At 36.8% G+C, this 23453-nt stretch overlaps 1 protein-coding gene across 1 annotated transcript in view; it reads right to left on the bottom strand.

The window, feature by feature from the left end:
- The window catches only part of COPG2 (coatomer protein complex subunit gamma 2), a 122159-nt gene that overhangs the window by 50388 nt on the left and 48318 nt on the right, over positions 1-23453 (bottom strand). The window contains 3 exon segments of the mRNA NM_001246238.2: positions 4658-4846; positions 6903-6970; positions 7928-8061. Of these exon segments, the coding sequence (NP_001233167.1) occupies positions 4658-4846; positions 6903-6970; positions 7928-8061 (391 nt within the window).

The raw sequence follows: 23453 nt of genomic DNA, 5'->3' as shown, positions 1-23453 counted from the left end.
TGAGCGTGCCAGTCCTTTATTCTGAAGGGAAATGTTATTATACTGGGCAATGAGCATGTTTGCTTTTTGCTCTACAGGGAGGACTATCTGTATCTTCTAGGGCTATATGGTAACTTGCCCTTTGCTTTTTGAGGGAGATGCCTATATTGCGGCTGGAAGATGTCTTGCACTGCACAAAGGAAACAAAGCTGGTATAACAGGAAGCAAAGGGCAGTTAGTGCCTAACTTGCAGGGTGTACAGAAATGCAAGAAATTTATGGAGATTGGAGAATTGTCTCCTAACAACCAGACAGTCCCAAATCTCTAGGTGTTGTTTTAGAGCATAGAAAATGAAGGAAAAACATCCATGATCTTTATAAAGCAATGCCATCTAAACCTAATAAAAGTGGTATACATGCAAAAAGAAAAATCACAGATGGAAATATTTATGAATATCGATGCAAAAATTCTAAGTGATATATTAGCTAACAGACTTTAACACGATAGCAAGAAAATAATAAGCTGGAGTTCCCCTCGTGGCTCAGTGGTTAATGAATCTGACTAGGAACCATGAGGTTGCAGGTTTGATCCCTGGTCTCGCTCAGCGGGTTAAGGATCCACCGTTGCCATAAGCGGTAGTGTAGGTCACAGACATGGCTTGGATCCTACATTGCTGTGGCTCTGGTGTAGGCCAGCAGCTACAGCTCCAATTAGACCCCTAGCCTGGGAACCTCCATAGGCCGGGAGTTCGGCCCTAGAAAAGGCAAAAAAAAAAAAAAAACCCACACAAAAAAAGACAAAAAAAAAGAAAATAATAAGTTATGATGGAATGGAATACAATGGAATGAAATGGAATGCAAACCAAGAATGCAAGAATGGTTCAACATTAGAAAATTAATATAATTCATTAATATTAATGAGTCTAAGGATAAAAATCATATGATTCTATCCATTGAGGCTAAAAAGCCTTTGATAAAATCCAATACCATTCCTAGTAAAATTCTTAAAAAATAAATTAGTAATGGATGGACACTTCTATTTTACACACAAACACACACCCACCTCAATCCTATTGCCAGCATATTACTTAATAGGGAAGCCAAGAGTCATTTACATTAAGGTCAGAAACAATAAAAGGATGCTACCATCTGGACTATTATCTGGCATTATTCTGGAGACATAGCCAAAGCAATTAGATACGAGAAAACAATCAGAAGAATAATATTTGGAAAATAGAAACAAAATTATATTTATTTACAATATGATAATATAACCTGGAAACCCTAGAGAATCTACGATAAGACCAACTCAACAAAATAATTCGTCAAAGTAGGAGACTATAAAATAAGCATGCAAAAGTAGTACTCCTCATTACATAAATAAAAACTAGTTAGAAGATATAATGAGTGAAAAAAGATTTATAATGCCGATAACCACGATAAAATACTTTAAAAAAGAATTTTATAAAAATTCCAAGTTAATATAAAAAATACTATAAAATATTTTTGAAAGGCACAAAAGTAGACTTGAATAAAAGATATCCCTTGTTCTTGATTGGGATACCTCAACATGATTAAGATATCTGTTCTCCCCTAACTTACAAATTTAATGTTATTCCCATAAAAATACCAATGAGATTTTCATGAAGCTAGACAAGTTAATATTAAAGTTCATAAAGTAACCATATGCCAATAAAACAGACAACCTGGAAGAAATGGACAAATTCTTAGAAAAGTACAATCCTCCAAGACTAAACCAACACAAAATAGAAAAGGTGAACGGCCCGGTTACAAGTACTGAGATTGAAACTATGATTAAAAAACTTCCAACAAACAGGGAGTTCCTGTCATGGCTCAGTGGTTAACAAATTCAACTAGGAACAATGAGGTTGTGGGTTCGACCCCTGGCCTTGCTCAGTGGGTTAAGGATCCAGCATTGCCGTGAGCTCTGGTGTAATATTAATGAGTCTAAGGATAAAAATCATATGATTCTATCCATAGAGGCTAAAAAGCCTTTGATAAAATCCAATACCGTCTCAGACGCGGCTTGGATCCCTCGTTGCTGTGGCTCTGGCATAGGCCAGCGGCTATAGCTCTGATTAGACCATTAGCCTGGGAACCTCCATATGCCGCAGGAGTGGCCCTAGAAAAGGCAAAAAGCCAAAAAAAAAAAAAAAACCCAAAAACTTCCAACAAACAAAAATCCAGGACCAGACGGCTTCACAAGCAAATTCTATCAAAAATTTAGAGACGCTTTAACACCTATCCTTCTGAAACTATTCCAAAAAATTGCAAAGGAAGGAACACTGCCAAACTCATTTTATGAGGCCACCATTGTTCTGATACCAAAACCAGACAGACACCACAAGAAAAGAAAAGCCAATGTCATTAATGAACATAGGTGCAAAAATCCTCAACAAAAAATACTTGCAAACCGAATCCAACAAGATCAAAAATCTTATAGAAAATAGGGAAAAGGCATGAGCAGACTACATTAAAAAAGATATTAAATGACCTTTAAAAATATGAAAAGATGTTTAACTTCCTTCATAATAAGAGAAATTCAAATTGAAATCACACTGAGATACCTTTTTCCACACATTGGGTTGGAAAATTTCAAAATACATTATACTCTATTGGTGGGGCCATGGGGAAACTGGCACTCTTATACATTGCTGGTAGAATTTAACATCCTCTATAAAACTACATTTTATTTACTCTCCAATCTAGCAGATAAACTTCTAGGAATTTACCCTGAGGGCACACCTCCAACATTCTGAGAAAACATATGCACAGGATTATCTACCACAGCATATTTATAATCACAAAATACTAGCTAAATGTCCATGCATAGGAGATTCATTCAATACAGTATACCACAAAATGACGTTCATAACCTCCCAAGGTTCCCCCACAGTTCAAAATGTCAACATGAATACACAGGCTAAGTTTGTTTCTTAAATGTAGATAAATACAAGAAGAGAGCAAATAGGGTCAGCTATACCTCATGACTGAGAATTAAAGAAGAATGAAGAACAAAATCTTTTTAATTTTTCTTTCTTTTTTTTTTTTTTTGTCTTTTTGCCATTTCTTGGGCCGCTCCTGCGGCATATGGAGGTTCCCAGGCTAGGGGTCCAATCGGAGCTGTAGCCACCGGCCTACACCAGAGCCACAGCAACGCAGGATCCGAGCCGCGTCTGCAACCTACACCACAGCTCATGGCAACGCCAGATTGTTAACCCACTGAGCAAGGGCAGGGACCGAACCCGCAACCTCATGGTTCCTAGTCGGATTTGTTAACCACTGCGCCACGACGGGAACTCCTACTTTAATTTTTCTAACTGAAATTTATTGTTATTTTGATTATCTCTGACATTATCACCTATTCAACACTGCTACGGAAGTCCTAAGTATTTTAATAAGGCAAGAAAAAGAAAGGCATTTGGATTGGAAATGAAGCACAATTGTCTCCATCCACAGATAGTATGATTATTTACATAGACAATACTAAGGAATCTATAAAACAATTACTAGAACCAGTAAGGGTATTCAGCAAAAGTAAGTGAAAAAAATAAGTATTTTTTATATATAATTAGCAAACAATGAAATAGAAATATTACAAAAATGGGATAGAAAAAGTATAAAAAAGACATACAAGACCTCTAAAGTAAAAGCTACAAAACACTGCCCAAAGAAATTAAAGAAGACCTAAATAAAGGGAGAGGTAGACCATATTCATGAACTGGAAGAAAAATATTACTTAATGTCAGTTCTCCCCTAACTGATTATAGATTCAACACACTCACAATCATAATCCTAGCAGGATTTGTTTTATAGAAATTACAAGCTGGTTCTAAATTTTATATGGAAATGCAAAGGAACTAATATATTAAAACAGAAGGACAAAGTTGGAAGACCACATATTTAAGAGGTACCATAAAGCTGCATTAATCTATACAATGTGGTACTGGCATAGGATTGACAAATGTTTTATAGAATATGATATGGAGCCCAGAAATATACCTACAATTACATGGTTATCTGCTTTTTGGACAAAGAGGCCAAGGCACTCCAACAGGAAAAGAGAAGTGTTTTAAACAAATTATGCTGAATGACTAGAAATCAGTATGGGAAAAAACTGAACTTAGCACACACAAATATTAGTTCAAGTTGAATCACAGACCAAAATGTAAAAGCTAAAACCATAAAAACATTTAGAATAAAACACAAGAAGGAGTTTCCATTGTGGCACAGCAGAGACGAATCTGACTGGGAACCACGAGGTTGTGGGTTTGATCCCTGGACTCATTCAGTGGGTTAAGGAGCCGGCATTGCAGTGAGCTGTGGCATAGGTCACAGACACAGCTCGGATCTGATATTGTTGTGGCTGTGGCATAGGCCAGCAGCTGTAACACCAACTGGACCCCTAGCCTAGGAACCTCCCAATGCTGCGGGTGCGGCCCTAAAAAGCAAAAAAAAAAAAAAAAAAAAAAAATCTTTAAGACTTGGGAATAGACAAAAGTTTTTGAGGACATGAAGAGAAATAACTGAGAAAGGAAATAATTAATAAATTAGATTTCATAAAAATTTAAAACTTCTCTTCATCCAAAAACACTGTTAAGAAAAGAAATAGGTGGGCCAGAGACTAGGAGAAAAGATAATCATATTTCAACTCTTACCTTGAACTCATCTGAGATTTCAGACACAAAAGATGATATCTGCTTCATAAGCCTGTCCACACTGCTCTCACTTCCTGTTTTGAGGAGTGTAGTAATGGCCAGGGTAGCAATGCTTCTGTTTGAGTCTGTGATCAAGTTTTCTAAGTCCAAATTGCAGGCAGTAACAGCTGAGGGGTGCTTCATTGCCACCTTGTCCAAGGCAAGAAAAAAAGAAATTAAGTAAACTGCACTGCTAAAGACCAGAACTTTAAAAAACAAAACAAATTTTAATTAAGGTCAATGGCTTTTAAAAATCAAAATGGGACAATATAGCTTAAAAAGTAATTGTCTCAAGATGAATGTTTCCAATTAACAAGGTATGATATTATCATCTGATAAGTGATTAACTGCTAGTCATAGTATATAGCACAATGCTTTCTCTTCCTAGGTTCCTATAACCTTTATAACAACATCATAGTCTGCCTTTTATTACAGTTGCCCTATTTCTCCTTATAGTACATGCATTCATGGTTATCCATTCTACTAGATGTTAAGAATCTCTTAGAATAAGACCTAGAATGATAAATACTGCTCAAAGACACTTAAATTTAATATCTTATCACTTAGAAAACACTTCTGTTTTTAAGCAGGCAAACTCCAGTCAAACTAGATGGCTCATGGTCACTAAAATATGTCTGTCATTCTCTTGATGCTCTGCTTTTGCGGATGATGTTTACCTCTTTGTCTATCCCAATATCAGTATAGAATCCCTTCCAATGCTACGATTTTGAAAACTCAGCAACATATTGGCATCAACATTCACTTAAGAGGAAAATATGAACCAACTAATGTAAAACTAAGTCTTAATTTATTCTCCTTAGTAAGGATGGTCATATGTATAAAGCAGAAATATTAATGTGTCTAATGCATCTAACTGCTCCAGGCCCAAAGAGGTTTGTATGTTATATAAGAGATAACATCATATTACCTCTCTAAAATTCATAAAATATTGAATTCTGAGATACATCCAGCCCCAAGATTACAGATGAAGGAATGTGGACCTACAGCAACTCTTTAAATTCAATTCATATTCTTTGATAAAAGCTTCTGCCATGGCTGCTCTAAACTTCTCTCTCCTACAACTATTCATACAATTAATTTAGAATTGGTCATGTGCTACATTACACAAGTCTTCTACAATATTAAACTTTCATTAATTTTTTTCTTTTTTTTGGCTTTTTGCCTTTTCTAGGGCCGCTCCTGCAGCACATGGAGGTTCCCAGGCTAGGGGTCTGATCGGAGCTACAGCTGCTGGCCTTACACCAGAGCCTCAGCAACACGGGATCCGAGCCACATCTGTGACCTACACCACAGCTCATAGCAACGCTGGATCCTTAACCCACTGAGCGAGGCCAGGGATCGAACCTCATGGTTCCTAGTTGGATTTGTTAACCACTGAGCCATGACAGGAACTCCTAAAATGTTTTATAGTTATTTAATCCATGCTGTGTTTCCACACTGTATCCTCTAGACTAATGCTGTCCAATGTGGCAGCCAACAACCACATATGACTACTAAGCATTTGAAATGTGGCTATTCCCAAATTGAGGTACACTGTAAATGTAAAATGTACACTGGATATCAAACACCTAGTATGAAAAAACAGAAGGTAAATATGTATCTAATAATTTTATACCGATCATATGTTGATACCTTTTCTAAATACTAAGGTAAATAAAATGCATTATTAAAATTAATCTCACCATTTAAAAATGTTTTAATGTGGTTACAAACAAGATTTAAAATTACATATGTAACTCCCATAGTGTTTCTACTGGACAGTGCTGCCACAGACTAGCACTGTCCACGCGAACTTTTTCCATGAGAGAAGTGTTCTATATCTACAACGTCTGATAGTCACTAACTACAGGTGGCTACTGGGCACATGAACTGTGACTAGAAGGACTAAGAAACTGAATTTTTAATTTTATTTAATTCTAATTAATTTAAATGGAAACAGCCACTTATGATTAATGCCCATTATACTAGCTCTTGACTATAAAGTGCTGAAACATCAGAACTGAATCTTCAGTTGGATAATGATAAAAATGGCCATACCTAAGGCCACAAATACAAGTGAGGTGTTACAGAAGCGAAGCCCAGTAATCAAATCTACTAACCTTGGACGGAAAGCCAAATGCTTCATATTTAAATGTTTCTCAATCAAACACAGATACAATTCAACAGTTAGCAATGGAACACCTACCTTGTTCAAGGTCCTCACAGCTGCATATCTCAAAGCTGGTTTAGGAGAACTACAGAAAAGCTGAAGAACTAGGAAAAGAAAAGGTCACTGTGACTATCGCTTATTTCATCATACAGCATATTTCTTTTTTTTCTTTTTTCTTTTGTGGCCACACCCAAGGCACATGTAAGTTCCCAGGCTAGGGATCAAATTGAGCCAGAGCTGCAACCTACACTACAGCTGCAGCAATATGGGATCCTTAGCCCACTGCACTGGACTGGGGATCAAATGGCACCTCCACAGATCATTACCCACTGTGCCACAGGGGGAACTCCATTATAACAGCATATTTCTGAAAATATAATTCATGAAGAAATCATATTCAAAATATTCATAAGGAAATTAAATCACAGCATAAAAAATTCACATAAAAAATGTATCATCAAAAATAGAAAAAGTTTTTGTTGAGCTGTAAAAACTTTCAAGATAGGAAATAACGTTATTCTTTTTCCTAAAAAAATTAATATATCCATTAATATTTGAATTTCAAAAGAATATTTATAGTTATAAGAATAAATAAGCTTTTTAATTATTAAGGAGAACTGAAAGCATTAAAATTACTTGTTTTCTAACTAAACACTTAAATGTGTTTTATATGGGGAAATGATAATTTCAGAAAAAGAAGTACAATCACCCCTCCATATCTGCAGGGACCTTCCAGAAACCCTGGTGGATAACAAAATCCGGGGATGCTCAAGACCCTTTTATAAAATGGCATAATACAGTCAGCTCTTGGTATCCACAGGTTCTACATCTGAGGATTCAACCAATCATGAATCAATGTGGTTGAAGCCATGTGATGTGGAATCCAAGAATATGGAAGCACAACTAAAATTAAATGAAGGACAACTAAATTAAGTCATCTAGATATCAGAATGTAGAGGCTATATATACAGAGCTAAAGTTCAAAAATACCTACTCTGTTGACCTATGGAATTTAAAACAAAAACATAAGAATATAAACAAAAGCCAGTTATTAAACTAACCTGAAACAGCAGGTGCCAACTCCCTTGCACTACAGTTAGGAAGATGGATGATAGCTGAAGCAGCTTCATAAATAACCATTTCATGTTTATTTCGCAAGCAGCTCTCAATGAAATCAAAGACTGGACTTTCATGGCTGACAATAAATATACAAAGGCCATAATTAGATATCAAAAAGAACAGGGGCAATGTGCATAGTGGTTAAAAGCAGACAAAAAGAGAAGCACTTTTGGAATTATGAATGAAGGCTCTCTGAAAATTCACTCCTCCATAAAAGCAATGAGAATACTGATGTAAATTTTCAAAATCAACTTTTTCCGTACTCTAGAAATTACCGGAGTTCCCATCGAGGCTCAGTGGTTAACGAATCCAACTAGGAACCATGAGGTTGTGGGTTCGATCCCTGGCCTTGCTCAGTGGGTTAAGGATCCAGCATTGCCATGAGCTGTGGTGTAGGTTGCAGACGTGGCTTGGGTCCTGTGTTGCTGTGGCTCTGGCATAGGCCAGCGGCTACAGCTCCGATTGGACCCCTAGCCTAGGAACTTCCATGTGCTGCGGGAGCGGCCCGAGAAAAGGCAAAAAGACAAAAAAAAAGAAAGAAACAAACAAACAAAGAAAAAAAGAAATTACCAAAGGCTTACAACAATTCTAGGAATAGTTATGCATGAGCAACAGCTAAATCTTCATAAGAACAGTAAGCTTTCTGATATTTTAACTCACTCTATTTTATGCCTTCTCCCCAGCTTCATGCTAGTCTTAGAAACCAGTGCTTAGAACCAGACTGGTTATGAAATCCCTAACTAGTAGCAATGAAGAAGGCAGATGAATTTGGACTACCATCAAAAGCCCTGTCCCCAGAGAACTGTCACTAATTGACCAGAATATTCCTTTAGCCACATTTGTGAAGGTAATCTTTATTTCATCTGACTCAGAGGTCACTCAGTGAGGAAAGCCCTATGCCCAGGTAGTTTATCTCCTAAGAGTCAGTGGCAACTGTCTAACACTGCAGTTGCCATATAGGCAGTGTTTCTAGTTGGGGCAAATAAGAGGCTGTCCAAAAAAAAAGAAAGAAAGAAAAACTTGAAAAGGAAAATCTAAGAAATGAGATGCCCATAAGGGGCTTTAATTTATGACATATTCTTGGGGATCCAGAAAGCTATGCAAATGCTCAGGAAAGATCTTAGACTTCTAATCTTTCACCCATGCTTGACTCTGAGTTCCTTTAAAAGTAGAAAGTGAAGGCTAAGGAGGTGTTATAAAGTGCCAGAGCATGGAAGGCATGCCCCAACACCCAAAGTGCCCACTGAAGAAAAGGTGGGAGACATGTTGGTCAAAAGCATTTAAGAGAATCTTTCAAATCATTATCTTAAGACAGAGAACCAAGCAGAGGACATAAACAACAAAGAATGAGGACTGCAGGATTAGTCCAGGAATGTTGCTAAACAAATGACAACAACAAATAGCAACAAAAACAAACTCTGAGGATGGAGAAGGGGGTAATATGATTACCAGAGTAATAAGAGTTCCTTAAATATCCAGTTTTTGACCAAAAAAAAGCTATGACATACAAAAAATAGTGAGATACGGCCCATATATTGGGAAAAAAGCAGTCAATAGAAATTATTTTTGAGGGAGCCCAAATGTTAGATTTACTATGCAAAGACTTTTAAGTCAACAATTTACATATGTTCAGAAGGGAAAAGGAAACCATGTCTAAAAAATTAAAGAGAATTAAAACGTTAAAGGCATAACAACCATGTCTCATCAAAGAGAGACTATCAATGAAGAGTTGAAAATGAGCTTTTTTTTTTTAAAGGAATCAAATGGAAACTCTGGATTTGCAAAGAACACAACTACAATAAAGATTTCAAATCTGCTTGTATAAAAAATTAAGAACCTACAATATACTGCCTACAAAAGACTCACTTTAGGGCAAAAGACACACAATTAAATAGATGGACTTAATTGATACCTACAGGACATGTCATCCAAAATAACACACACAAATGTCATCCAAAATACACATTCTTTCAAGTGCTCATGGAACATTCTTTAGGATAAATCACATACTAGGACACAAAACAAGCCTCAACAAACTTAAGATGATAGAAGTTATTTCAAACATCTTTTCTAACCACAACAGTATAAAATTAGAAATCAACCACAGAGAGAAAAATGGGAAAATGGGACAACCACATGGAGACTAAACAACAAAAACAAAACAAAACAATTTCCTTTTTCAATCAATTATGAAATCAAAGAGGAAATCAGAAAATACCTCAAGACAAATGACAATGAAAATACAATCTTATAAAATCTATGGGATGCAGCAAAAGTAGTTCTAAGAGGGACATTTATAGCAATACAGGCCTTTCTAAAGAAACAAGAAAAATCTCAAACAACTTACTGCATAAAATTAGAAAAAGAAGGAGTTCCCGTTGTGGCGCAGTGGTTAACGAATCCGACTAGGAACCATGAGGTTGCGGGTTCCGTCCCTGCCCTTGCTCAGTGGGTTAAACGATCTGGCGTTGCTGTGAGCTGTGGTGTAGGTCGCAGACGCGGCTCGGATCCTGCGTTGCTGTGGCTCTGGCATAGGCCAGTGGCTACAGCTCTGATTCAACCCCTAGCCTGGGAACCTCCATATGCCGCAGGAGCGGCCCAAGAAATAGCAACAACAACAACAACAACAACAACAAAAAGACAAAAAAAAAAAAAAGAAAAAGAAGAACAAACAAAAACCAAAGTCAACAGAAGCAAGGAAATAATAAAGATCCAAGAAGAAATAAAACATAGATACCAAAATAACAACAGAACAGATCAATAAAACCAAGAGCTGGTTTTCTGAAAGGATAAATGAAAGCAAAAACCTTTAGCCAGGCTAACCAACAAGAAAGAGACAGAACCCAAATAAACAAAAGAAATGATAGAGGAGAAATAACAACTGATACCACAGAAACACAAAAAAAAAAAAAAACCAAAAGAAAATACTATAACAGTTCACAGTCCCAGCTTTGTTTGTTTGCTATTTGCTGTTATATGCCAACAAACTGAAAACAAACAAACAAACAAACAAAAACAGAGGAAACAGACAAGTTTCTAGAGACATACAGCCAGCTAGAACTGAGTCAAGAAGAAACAGATAATCTGAACAGACTCATCACTAGTGAAAGAGAATCTGTAAAAACAAACAAAAACTCCCTGCAAACAAAAGTCCAGGATGGGACGGCTTCACTGGGGAATTCTACCAAACATATAAAAATGAACTTATACCTATCCTTCTCAAATTATTCCAAAAGAGTGAAGAGATGGGAACACTCACAACATCCTATGAAGGAACCATTATGCACCCGGACATTACAAACCATACAAAGACACGATTAAAATGAAAAGAAAAAAGAAAAAATTACAGGCAATACTTCTGATGAATACAGATGCAAAAAATTCTCAAAAAAATGTTAAGCCAACCAAATCCAACAAGACATATAAACAATCATACACCATGATCAAGTTGGATTCACTCCAGGGTCACAAGGATAGTTCAACATATGCAAATCAAATCAATGCAATATACCACATCAACTAAAGAAGAGACAACATCACATGATCATCTCAACAGATGGAGGAAAAGCATTTGATAAAATTCATTATCTATTCATAATAAAAATGCTCACCAAGGTGGGTATAGAGGGAATAAAAGTCAACATAATAAAAACCATTTACCAAACCCACAGCCAATAACATTCAGTGGTGAAAAGCTGAAAGCTGTCCCACTAAATTCTGGAACAAGACAAGGATGCCCACTCTAACCACTTCTATTCAACATAGTATTGGAAGTCCCAGCCACAGCAATCAGACAAGAAAGAGAAGTAGGAAGTTCCCTTGTGGAGCAGTGGGTTTTTTTCAACAGTGGCATGGGTTTGATCCCTGGCCCAAGGACTTCCACATGCCACAGGTGCAGCCAAAACAGAAAGAAAAAAAGAAAGAAAGAAAGGAAGGAAGGAAGGAAGAAAGAAGGAAGGAAGGAAGGAAAGAAGGAAGGAAGAGAAAGAAAGAAAGAAAGAAGAGTGAAGTAAAAAGTATCCAAACTGGAAGGGTAGAGGTAAAACTTTCACTATATGCAGATTGATGTGATACTCTATATAGAAAACCCCTAAAGACTCCCTGTAAAACTATTAGAACCAATAAATGAATTCAGCAAAGTAGAAGAATACAAGATTAATATACAAAAGTCTGTTGCATTTCTTTACAGTAACAATGAAAAACCAGAAAGTTTAAAAAAAAATTGTGTTTAAAATCGCATCCAAAACAAAAAAACCAAAAAAAAACCTGGGAATAAGCCTAACCAAGGAGGTAAAAGACCTATATACTGAGCACTATAAAACACTGATAAAGGAAACTCAAGATGGATTAAAAGAAGTGTAACAATATCCCATGCTCTTGGATTGGAATAAGTAATATTGTTAAATTGAACATACTACCCAAACTCAATCTACAGATTTAATGCAATCTCTATCAAGTTAACCACAACATTTTTAACAGAACTAGGACAAATAATCCTAAAATTTATATGGAACCACAAAAGGCCCAGAATTGCCAAAGCAATCCTAAGGAAAAAGAACAAAGCTGGAGGTTTTGTTCCAGACTTCGGACAATACTATATAAAGCTACAGTAATCAAAACAGTGTGATACTGGCACAAAAACAGACATACAGATCAATGGAACAGAAGAGACAGCCCAGAAATAAACCCATACACCTACTGTCAATTAATCTTCAACAAAGGAGGCAAGAGTATACAATGGAGAAAGGACAGTCTCTTCAGCAAATGGTGTTGGGAAAGCTGATGAGCTACATGTTAATCAATGAAATTAGAACACTCCATCATACCAAATACAAAAAATAAACTCAAAATGGTTTTAAAACCTCAATATAAGATGCGACACCATAAAACTCCTGGAGGAGAACATGGACAGAACATTCTCTGACGCAAATCGTAGCAATATTTTCTTAGAATGATTTACCAAGGCAAAAGAAATAAAGGCAAAAACAAACAAACAGAACCTATTTAAATTCAAAAGCTGGAGTTCCCGACACGGTGCAGTGGAAACGAATCCAACTAGGAACCATGAGGTTACAGGTTCGATCCCTGGCCTTGCTCAGTGGGTTAAGGATCCAGCATTGCTGTGAGCTGTAGTATAGGCCACAGACGTGGCTTGGATCTGGCATTGCTGTGGCTGTGGCATAGGCCAGAAGCAACAGCTCTGATTAGACCCCTAGTCTGGGAACTTCCATATGCCGCAGGTGCGGCCCTATAAAGGCAAAAGACAAAAAAAAAAAAAAAAATTCAAAAGCTTTCACACAGCAAATAAAACCTAAACAAAAAACACAGCCCCCCCAACACACACAAAAAGACAACCCACAGAATGGGAGAAAATATTTGCAAATGAAGCAACCTACAAGGAATTAATTTCAAAACTATACAAACATCTCATACAACTCAATACCAAAAAAACACAACCCAATCCAAAAATGGGCAGAAGACGTAAAAAACAGACATTTCTCCAAAGATGACATACAGATGGCCAACAGCATATGAAAAGATGCTCAACATCACTAACTAGAGAAATGCAAATCAAAACCACAATGAGGTATCATGTCACATCTGTCAGAATGGTTATCATCAAAAAGTCTACAAATAATAAATGCTGGAGAGGGTGTGGAGAAAAGGGAATCCTCCTACACCGTTGGTGGGAATGTAAATTGGTGCATTACTATAGAAAACAGTGTGGTGGTTCCTTAAAAAACTAAAAATAGAGCTACCCAGAGAGAAATTCATAGTAATATAGGCCTTCCTCAAAAAAGAAGAAAAATCTGGAGTTCCCGTCGTGGCGCAGTGGTTAACGAATCCAACTAGGAACCATGAGGTTGCGGGTTCGGTCCCTGCCCTTGCTCAGTGCGTTCACGATCCAGCGTTGCCGTGAGCTGTGGTGTAGGTTGCAGACTCAGCTCGGATCCTGCGTTGCTGTGGCTCTGGCGTAGGCCGGTGGCTACAGCTCCGATTAGACCCCTAGCCTGGGAACCTCCATATGCCGCGGGAGCGGCCCAAGAAATAGCAACAACAAGAACAACAACAACAACAAAAGACAAAAAGACAAAAAATAAAAAAAAAATTAAAAACAAGAAGAAATATCTCAAATGGACAACTTAACCCACCACCTAAATGAACTAGAAAAAAAACAAACAAAACCTAAAGTCAGCAGAAGGAAGGAAATCAAAGCTCAGAGGAGAAATCAATACAATACAGATTCAAAAAACAATAGGAAAAAAAATCAATAAAACCAAGAGCTGGTTCTTTGAAAAGGTAAACAAAATTCACAAACCTCTGGCCAGACTCTCCAAGAAGAGGAGAGAAAAAACACAAATAAACAAAATAAAAAATGAAAAAGGGGAAATCACAATGGATAGTGCAGATATACAAAAAACCATAAGAGAATACTATGAACAATTGTATGCCAATAAATTTGACAACCTAGAAAAAACAGACAACTTTCTAGAGACTTACAGCCTGCCAAAACTGAATCAAGGAGAAACAAACAGATCAACTGAACAGACCGATCACTGGAAATGAAATTGAATATGTCATAAAAACACTCCCTACAAATAAAAATCCAGGACAACATGGCTTCACAGGTGAATTCTACCAAACATACAAAGAGGAACTTACACCCATCCTCCTTAAACTTTTCCAAAAGGTTGAAAAAGAAGGAACACTCTCTAAGACATTCTGTGATGCCACCATCACCCTAATACCAAAACCAGACAAAGATACCACCAAAAAAGAAAACTATAGGCCAGTATCATTGATGAACATAGATGCAAAAACTGGCAACAAAATTTTAGCCAACCAAATCCACAACATACAAAAAAGATCATATACCACAACCAATGGAATTCATCCCAGATTCACAAGGATGGTTCAACATATGCAAATCAATCAACACCATATACCACATTAACAAAAACCACATGATCATCTCAATAGATGCAGAAAAAGCACTTGACAAAGTCCAACATCGATTCATGATAAAAACTCTTACCAAAGTGGGTATAGAGGGAACATACATAATAATAGCCATTTAGGACAAACCCACAGCAAATATAATACTCAACGGAGAAAAGCTGAAAGCCTTCCCACTAAAATCTGTAACAACAGAGTTTCTGTCGTGTCTCAGCAGATACGAATCTGACTAGTATCCACGAGGAAGTAGGTTTGATCCCTGGACTCACTCAGTGGGTTAAGGATCCGGCGTTGCCACGAGCTATGGTATAGGTCACAGATGTGGCTCAGATCTGGTGTTGCTGTTGCTGTGGCTCAGCTACAGCTCTGATTCAACCCCTAGCCTGGGAACTTCCATATGCCGTAGGTGTGGCCCTAAAGAGACACACACACAAAAAATCTGGAACAAGACAAGAATGCCTGCTTGCACTACTTTTATTCAACATAGTATTGGAAGTCCTAGCCACAGCAATCAGACAAACGAAAGAAATAAAAGGTATCCAGGAAGTGAAGAGGTAAAATTGTCACTGTATGCAGATGACATGATACTATATATAGAAAACCCTATGGACTCAACCCAAAAACTACTCGAACTGATCAACAAATTCAGCAAAGTAGCAGGATGTAAGATTAACATTCAGAAATCAGTCACATTTCTGATACTAGCAATGAAATATTAGAAAAGCAATACAAAAATACAATGCCTTTAAAAATTGCATCCCAAAAAATCAAATACCTGGGAATAAACCTGACCAAGGAGGTGAAAAACTTATATGCTGAGAACTATAAAACATTAATCAAGGAAATTAAAGAGGATTCAAAGAAATGGAAAGATATTCCATGCTGGTTGGAAAAATTAATATTGTAAAAATGGCATTACTACCCAAAGCAATCTATAGATTCAATGCAATCCCTATCAAATTACCCATCATATTTTTCACAGAACTAGAACAAACAATCCAAAAATTTATATGGAACCACAAAAGACCCAGAATTACCAAAGCAATCCTGAGGAACAAAAACCAAGCAAGAGGCATAACTCTCCCAGACTTCAGGCAATATTACAAAGCCAAAGTAATCAAGACAGTGTGGTACTGGTACCAAAACAGACATACAGCTCAATAGCACAGAATACAGAACCCAGAAATAAACTTCAACAAATGAGGCAAGAATATAAAGTGGGAAAAAGACAGTCTCTTCAGAAAGTATTGCTGGGAAAACTGGACAGCTGCATGTAAGTCAAGGAAGCCGGAACACACCCTCACACCATGCACAAAAATAAATTCGAAATGGCTTAAGGACTTAAATGTAAGTCAAACTCCTAGAAGAGAACACAGGCAAAACATTCTTTGATATCAACCTTACAAATGTTTTCTCAGGTCAGTCTCCCAAAGCAACAGAAACAAAAGCAAAAATAAACCTATAAGACCGAATCAAACTGACGAGCTTTTCTACAGCAAAGGAAACCATTAAAAAAAAAAAAAAAAAAGACAACTTACAGAATGGGAGAAAATAATTTCAAATGATGCAACTGACAAGGAATTTATCTGTAAAATACACAAACAACTTATACAACTCAACAGCAAAAAAGCCAACAGCCCAGTAGAAAAATGGGCAAAAGAACTGAAGGGACGTTTCTCCAAAGAAGATATACAGATAGCCAACAAGCACATGAAAAAAATGCTCAACATCCCTGATTATTAGAGATATAGGCAAATCAAAACTACTATAAGGTACCACCTCATAGCAGTCAGAACGGCCATCATTAATAAGTCCAAAATAACAAATGCTGGAGATGGTGTGGAGAAAAGGGAACCCTCCTGCACTATTGGGAGGAATGTCAATTGGTTCCACCACTATGGAAAACAGTATGGAGGTACCTTAGAAAACAATACATAGGGCTACCAAATGATCCAGCAATCCCACTCCTGGGCATACACCCAGACAAAACTTTCCTTGAAAAAGACACATGCACCCACATATTCAGTGCAGCACTATTCACAAGACAAGGAAACAACCTAAATGTCCACCGGTAGATGACTGGATTAAGAAGATGTGGTATATATATACAATGGAATACAACTCAGCCATCAAAAAGAACAAAATAATGACATTTGCAGCAACATGGATGGAACTAGAGACTCTCATTAAGTGAAGTAAGTCAGAAAGAGAAAGACAAATACCATATGATATCACTTATATCTGGAATCTAATATATGGCACAAATGAACCTTTCCACAGAAAAGAAAACCATGGACATGGAGAACAGACTTGTGGTTGTCTAGAGGGAAGGGGAGGGGGAGGGAGTGGGATGAACTGGGAATTTGGGGTTAACAGATGCAAACTATTGCCTTTGGAATGGATAAGCAATGAGATCCTGCTGTATAGCACTGGAACTATACCTAGCCACTTATGATGGAGCATGATAATGTGAGAAAAAAGAATGTATACATGTATGTGTAACTGGGTCACCTTGCTGTGCAGTAGAAAATTGAGAGAACATGGTAAACCAGCTATAATGGAAAAAATAAAAATTATAAAATTAAAAATAAATAAAAATTAAAAAATAGAAATAGAGCTACCCAACAATGAAGCAATCTCACTCCTGGGTGTATATCCAGAAAAGGCAAAAACTAATTTGAAAAGATACATGCACCTTGATGTTCACAGCTGCACTATTTACTTCAGACAAGACATACAGATGGATGGATGAGGATGTAGCATAAACACACACACACACACACACATACACACTGGAATATAGAAAAGAATGAACTATTGCCATCTGCAGCAACATGGATGGACCTAGAGAAAATCATATTATGTGATGTAAGTCAAGCCAAGACACAAATATTATATATCACTTGTATGTGGAATCTAAAAAAAAATAATACAAAGGAATCTATTTATACAACAAACAGATTCATAGACATAGTAAACAAACTTAGGGTTACCAAAGGGAAAGGGATAAATTATGAATATGGTATTAACAGATACACACTACTATATATAAAATAGACAAGCAAAAAGGATTTACTATATAACACAGGGAATAATATTTCATAACCTGTAATACTGAATATTCAATATTCAATAACTTACAATGAAAAACAATCTAAAAAATTATGTGTACATATATATGAACAACTTTACTGTACACCTGAAACTAGCACAAGTGTAAATCAACTATACTTCAATTTTTAAATAAAAGAAAGCTTAGAAACAATTTTTTTTTATTTCAAATCTGATTCAACACCTGAGCTGCACTCACTAACAGTAGAAAAAAAAACAGTAAACTGAGAATCCAGCTGAGGAACATAAAAATGAAGGGGAAAGGAAAAAAAAAACTTAGAATCTTGGAGACCTGTCGAATATGACCAAGTATACCAACACTTTCACAATAGCAGTCCCAGAAGAAAAGGAGAAAGACAAAGGGGACAAAAGGATAGCTAGAGAAATAATGACCCAAAAAACTTTCAAAATTTGATTAAAAAATTAATCTATACAGTTGAGAAGCTCAAAGAATCCCAAGTAGGAAAAATATCAAAAGATCCACACACAGGAGTTCCCGTCGTGGCACAGTGGTTAACGAATCTGACTAGGAACCATGAGGTTGCGGGTTCGATCCCTGCCCTTGCTCAGTGGGTTAACGATCTGGCGTTGCCGTGAGCTGTGGTGTAGGTTGCAGACGCGGCTGGGATCTCGCGTTGCTATGGCTCTGGCATAGGCCGGTGGCTACAGCTCCGATTGGACCCCTAGCCTGGGAATCTCCATATGCCGTGGGAGCAGCCCAAGAAATAGCAAAAAGACCAAAAAAAAAAAAAAAAAAAAAAAGATCCACACACAGACACACCAGAGTCAGTGCAGAAAGCATAAGACAAAGAGAAAATCTTGATAGCAGCAAGATCAAAGCTACTCATCACATTGTACAGAGGAACAACAATACAATCGATGGCTTACTTTTTCACCTGAAACAATGGGATAGAGAATGCCATATTCAAAGTGCTGAAATTAAAAAAAATAAATAAAACTCTATCCAACAGAACTATCTTCAAAAGTGAAGGCTAAAAAAGGACATTTCCAAATAAGCAGCTAACTGAGAGAATACACTGCTAACATACCTGATTTATAATATTGAAGGAAGTCTGTTAGACTTAAAGATTGACTCCAAATAGTGATGTGAATAATCAAAGAGAAATGAGAAATGGTAAGTATGTGAATTAACATCAATTTTATAATAATTCCGTAACTTTTTCATTTCTCTTCTTAATTAATTTAAAGAACATAAAACTGTATTAAGACAATAATTATAAACCATATTATTAGATTTATAACACATACACATGTAATATACCTAGCAAATAGGAGCAGGGAGAGAACAGAACTACAGTGGAGCAAAGATTCTATATTTCACTATAATTAAATTAGTCTTAATCTAAAGTAGATTGTAGTCAATTTAAAATGCATGTTCTAAACCCTAATGAAACCACTTTTTAAAAAATAAAAATACTGACAGAGAAATTAAAAAGATACACTGAAAATATTTATTTAACACAAAAGAAGGCAGTCAAAGAGGAAAAGAGGAACAAAAAAGACAGGAGACTTATATGGAACAAAAAGCAAAATGGCAAAGATTAATACAATCTTGTCAATAATCACATTAAATGTAAATGGTCTAAACACCCCAACCAAAACATAGGGATTTGCCAGATAGGATGAAAAAGCTAAATCCAGGAGTTCCTATCGTGGCTCAGCAGAAATGAATCTGACTAGTATCCATGAGGACACAGGCTCAAGCCCTAGGTCTTGTTCAGTGGGTTAAGGATCCAGCTCATTGCCGTGACCTGTAGTGTAGGTCACAGATGTGGCTCAGATCCCATGTTGCTGTGGGTATGGTGTAGGCCAGCAGCTACAGCTCCAATTCAATCCCTAGCCTGGGAACCTCCATATGCTATGGGTGCATCCCTAAAAAAAAAAAACACATAGATCCAAATATCTGATATTCTATTTACAAGAGACACATATTAGATTCAAAGATACAAATGGAATGAAAGTAAAACGATGGAAAAAGATATGCCATACAAACAGTAATTATGAGGAAATCAGGAGCGGCTATATTAATATCAGACAAAAAGAAGTTAAGACAAAAATATAAGAGACAAAAAGAGACACATCATAATGAGAAAGTGGTCAATATGTCAGGACGATATAACAATGATAAACATACACACTTAACAACAGAGCCTCAGAATATATGAAGGAAAACTTAACACAAAAGAAGAAACTGATCATTTAATAATAACAGTTAGAGATGTCTACACCTACCCAACAGTTGATAGAACAACTAGATAGAAAATTATTAAGGGTATAGAAGACTTGAACAATTTAATCACCCATCTCAATCTTTTTTTTTTTTTTTTTTTTTTTTTAGGGCCGCATCCATGGCATATGGAGGGTCTGAGGCTAGGGGTTCAATTGGAGCTGTAGCTGCTGGCCTATGCCACAGCCACAGCAATGCATGATCCAAACCACAACTGCGACCTACACCACAGCTCACAGCAACACCAGATCTTTAACCCACTGAGCAAGGCCAGGGATTGAAACTGTGTTCTCATGGATGCTAGTTAGATCTGTTTCCGCTGAGCCATGACAGAAACTCCCCAACTCAATCCAGAACATCCAACCCAGTCATTGTAAATTATACATTCTTTTCAAGTGCATATAAACAGTTCTCAAAGATAGATTAAATGCCAGCCATAAACAACCTCAATACATTTAAAAGACAGAAATCAAAGAATATTTCCCAACCACAACTTTATCATAAATCAATAACAAAAAATAAATCAGGGAAATCCCCCATATCTGGAAATTAAACAACTTATTTCTAAGTAATTCATGGATCAAGAATAAATCAAATGGAAAACATGAAAATATCTGAAACTGATAAAAAAAAACACAATAAAAATTTAAGAAATGTAGTTTAAAAAATGCATGGAAGAAGGAGTTCCCGTCATGGCGCAGTGGTTAACGAATCCGACTAGGAACCATGAGGTTGTGGGTTCGGTCCCTGCCCTTGCTCAGTGGGTTAATGATCCGGCGTTGCCGTGAGCTGTGGTGTAGGTTGCAGACGCGGCTCGGATCCCTTGTTGCCGTGGCTCTGGCATAGGCTGGCGGCTACAGCTCCAATTCGACCCCTAGCCTGGGAACCTCCATATGCCGCGGGAGTGGCCCAAATAGCAAAAAAAAAAAAAAAAAAAAAAAAAAAAAATGCATGGAAGGGAATTTACAGCTGTAAACACCTATACCAGAAATGAAAGTTTTCAAATAAATAACCTAAGTTTCCATAATAAAGAAATTAGAAAAAGAAGAGTAAACCAAGTCCACAGCAAGAAGGAAGTAAGTAAAAAGATCAGAGCAGAGACGAATGGACTAGAATGCAGAAAAATAACAGCAACAAAGAAAAATCAATGAAACCCAAAGTTAGTTCTTTGAAAAAATTTAACAAAATTGACAATCCTTTAGCTAGACTAAACAAGAAAAAAGGAGAAAGAATACAAATTACCAAAATCAGGAGTTCTCATTGTGGCTCAGTGGAAACAAATCCAACTAGGAACCATGAAGTTGCAGGTTCAACCCCAGGCCTTGCTCAGTGGGTTGAGGCTCTGGCGTTGCCGTGAGCTGTGGTGTAGATCATAGATGCGGCTTGGATCTGATGTTGCTGCGGCATAGGCCAGCAGCTACAGCTCCGCTTGGACCCCTAGCCTGGGAACCTCCATGTGCCGCGAGTGCGGCCCCAAAAAGCATTAAAAAAAAAAAAAAAAATTACCAAAATCAGGAATGAAGTAGAGGATAATACTAGTGACCTTAAAGAAATTCAAATGTTTTTAAGAGAATATTATAGGGAGTTCCCGTCGTGGCGCAGTGGTTAACGAATCCGACTAGGAACCATGAGGTTGCAGGTTCCGTCCCTGCCCTTGCTCAGTGGGTTAACGATCCGGCGTTGCCGTGAGCTGTGGTGTAGGTTGCAGATGCGGCTCGGATCCCGCGTTGCTGTGGCTCTGGCGTAGGCCGGTGGCTACAGCTCTGATTCAACCCCTAGCCTGGGAACCTCCATATGCCGCGGGAGCGGCCCAAGAAATAGCAACAATAACAACAACAACAACAACAACAACAAAAAAGACAAAAAAAAAAAAGAGAATATTATAAACAACTATACATTAATAAATTAGATAACTTAGATGAAATGGCAAAATCCATAGAAATATCACACTATCAAACCTGACTCACAAAAAAATAGAGAATCTAAACAGACCTATGAGTTAGTTATTTAAAATCTTCCCTCAAAAAAAAAAAAAAAAAAATGAAGGTCACAATAGCTTCACTGACTCAGTCTATCAAATGCTTAAAGACATAATACCAATTCTTCACAAACTTTCAGAAAATATAGGGTACTCTACCTCCCAACTAATGATGTGATACCAGTATTATCCAGTAACAAAACCTGACACATTCTCACAAGAAAACTACAGACTAATAATACCCTTCCTGACATAGAGATACAAACTCCTTAACAAAATATCATCAAACTGAATCCACCAATACATAAAATGAATTATATACCATAACAAAGTGGCACTTATTCCAGGAAAGCAAAATTGATTTAATATCAGAAAATCAATTTCTGTTACATACCAATTAATAATTAAAAGGATAGAAATCAGAAGATCATCTTAATAGATATAGAAAAAGCAATCCACAAAATCCAACACCCATTCATGAGAAATACTCTCAAAAAACTAGGGACTGAAGAGAATGTCCTCAACTTGGTAAAGGGCATCTTCAGAAAATCTACAGTTAAAATCATGCTTATTAATGCTTTCCCTTTAAGATCAAGGACAATGCAAGGATAACTGCTTTCACCACTTCCACTCAATATTGTACTGAAGGTTCAAGATGGTATAATTAGGTAAAAAAGAAATTAAAGACATCTAGTTTGGAAAGAAAGAAGTAAAACTGTCTTTGTTCACAGAGTAGATGGTCTTATACATGAAAACCCCAAGGAATACCACACACACACACACACACACACACACACACACACACACACACACACAAATGGAACGAATACATGACAAGGTTACAGGATATAAGATCAACACGCAAAAATCACTGTTTCTATACATTAGTGACAATAAATCCAAAAACAAAACAATTCCATTCATAACAGAATCAAAAAGAATAAACATAAATTTAATAAAAAAAATTCAAGACTTCTACACTGAAAACTACAAAACCCTGCTGAAAAATCTAAATAAACAATTTCTGTTCATGGACTTGGAGACACAATATTATCAAGATGGCAGTTCTCCTAAATTGATTTACCCAGAATAGATCTATTATTCTATTCAATTCAACCCTTATCAAAATGCCAGCAGGCTTTTTGTTGTGGAAATTCAAAGTTTGATCCTAAAA

Source organism: Sus scrofa, chromosome 18 (genome assembly GCF_000003025.6).
Source record: "Sus scrofa isolate TJ Tabasco breed Duroc chromosome 18, Sscrofa11.1, whole genome shotgun sequence".
In the NCBI taxonomy this organism is placed as follows: domain Eukaryota; kingdom Metazoa; phylum Chordata; class Mammalia; order Artiodactyla; family Suidae; genus Sus; species Sus scrofa.
Note: the sequence above shows the minus strand (reverse complement) of the source record. Positions and strands in the feature narration are given on the sequence as shown.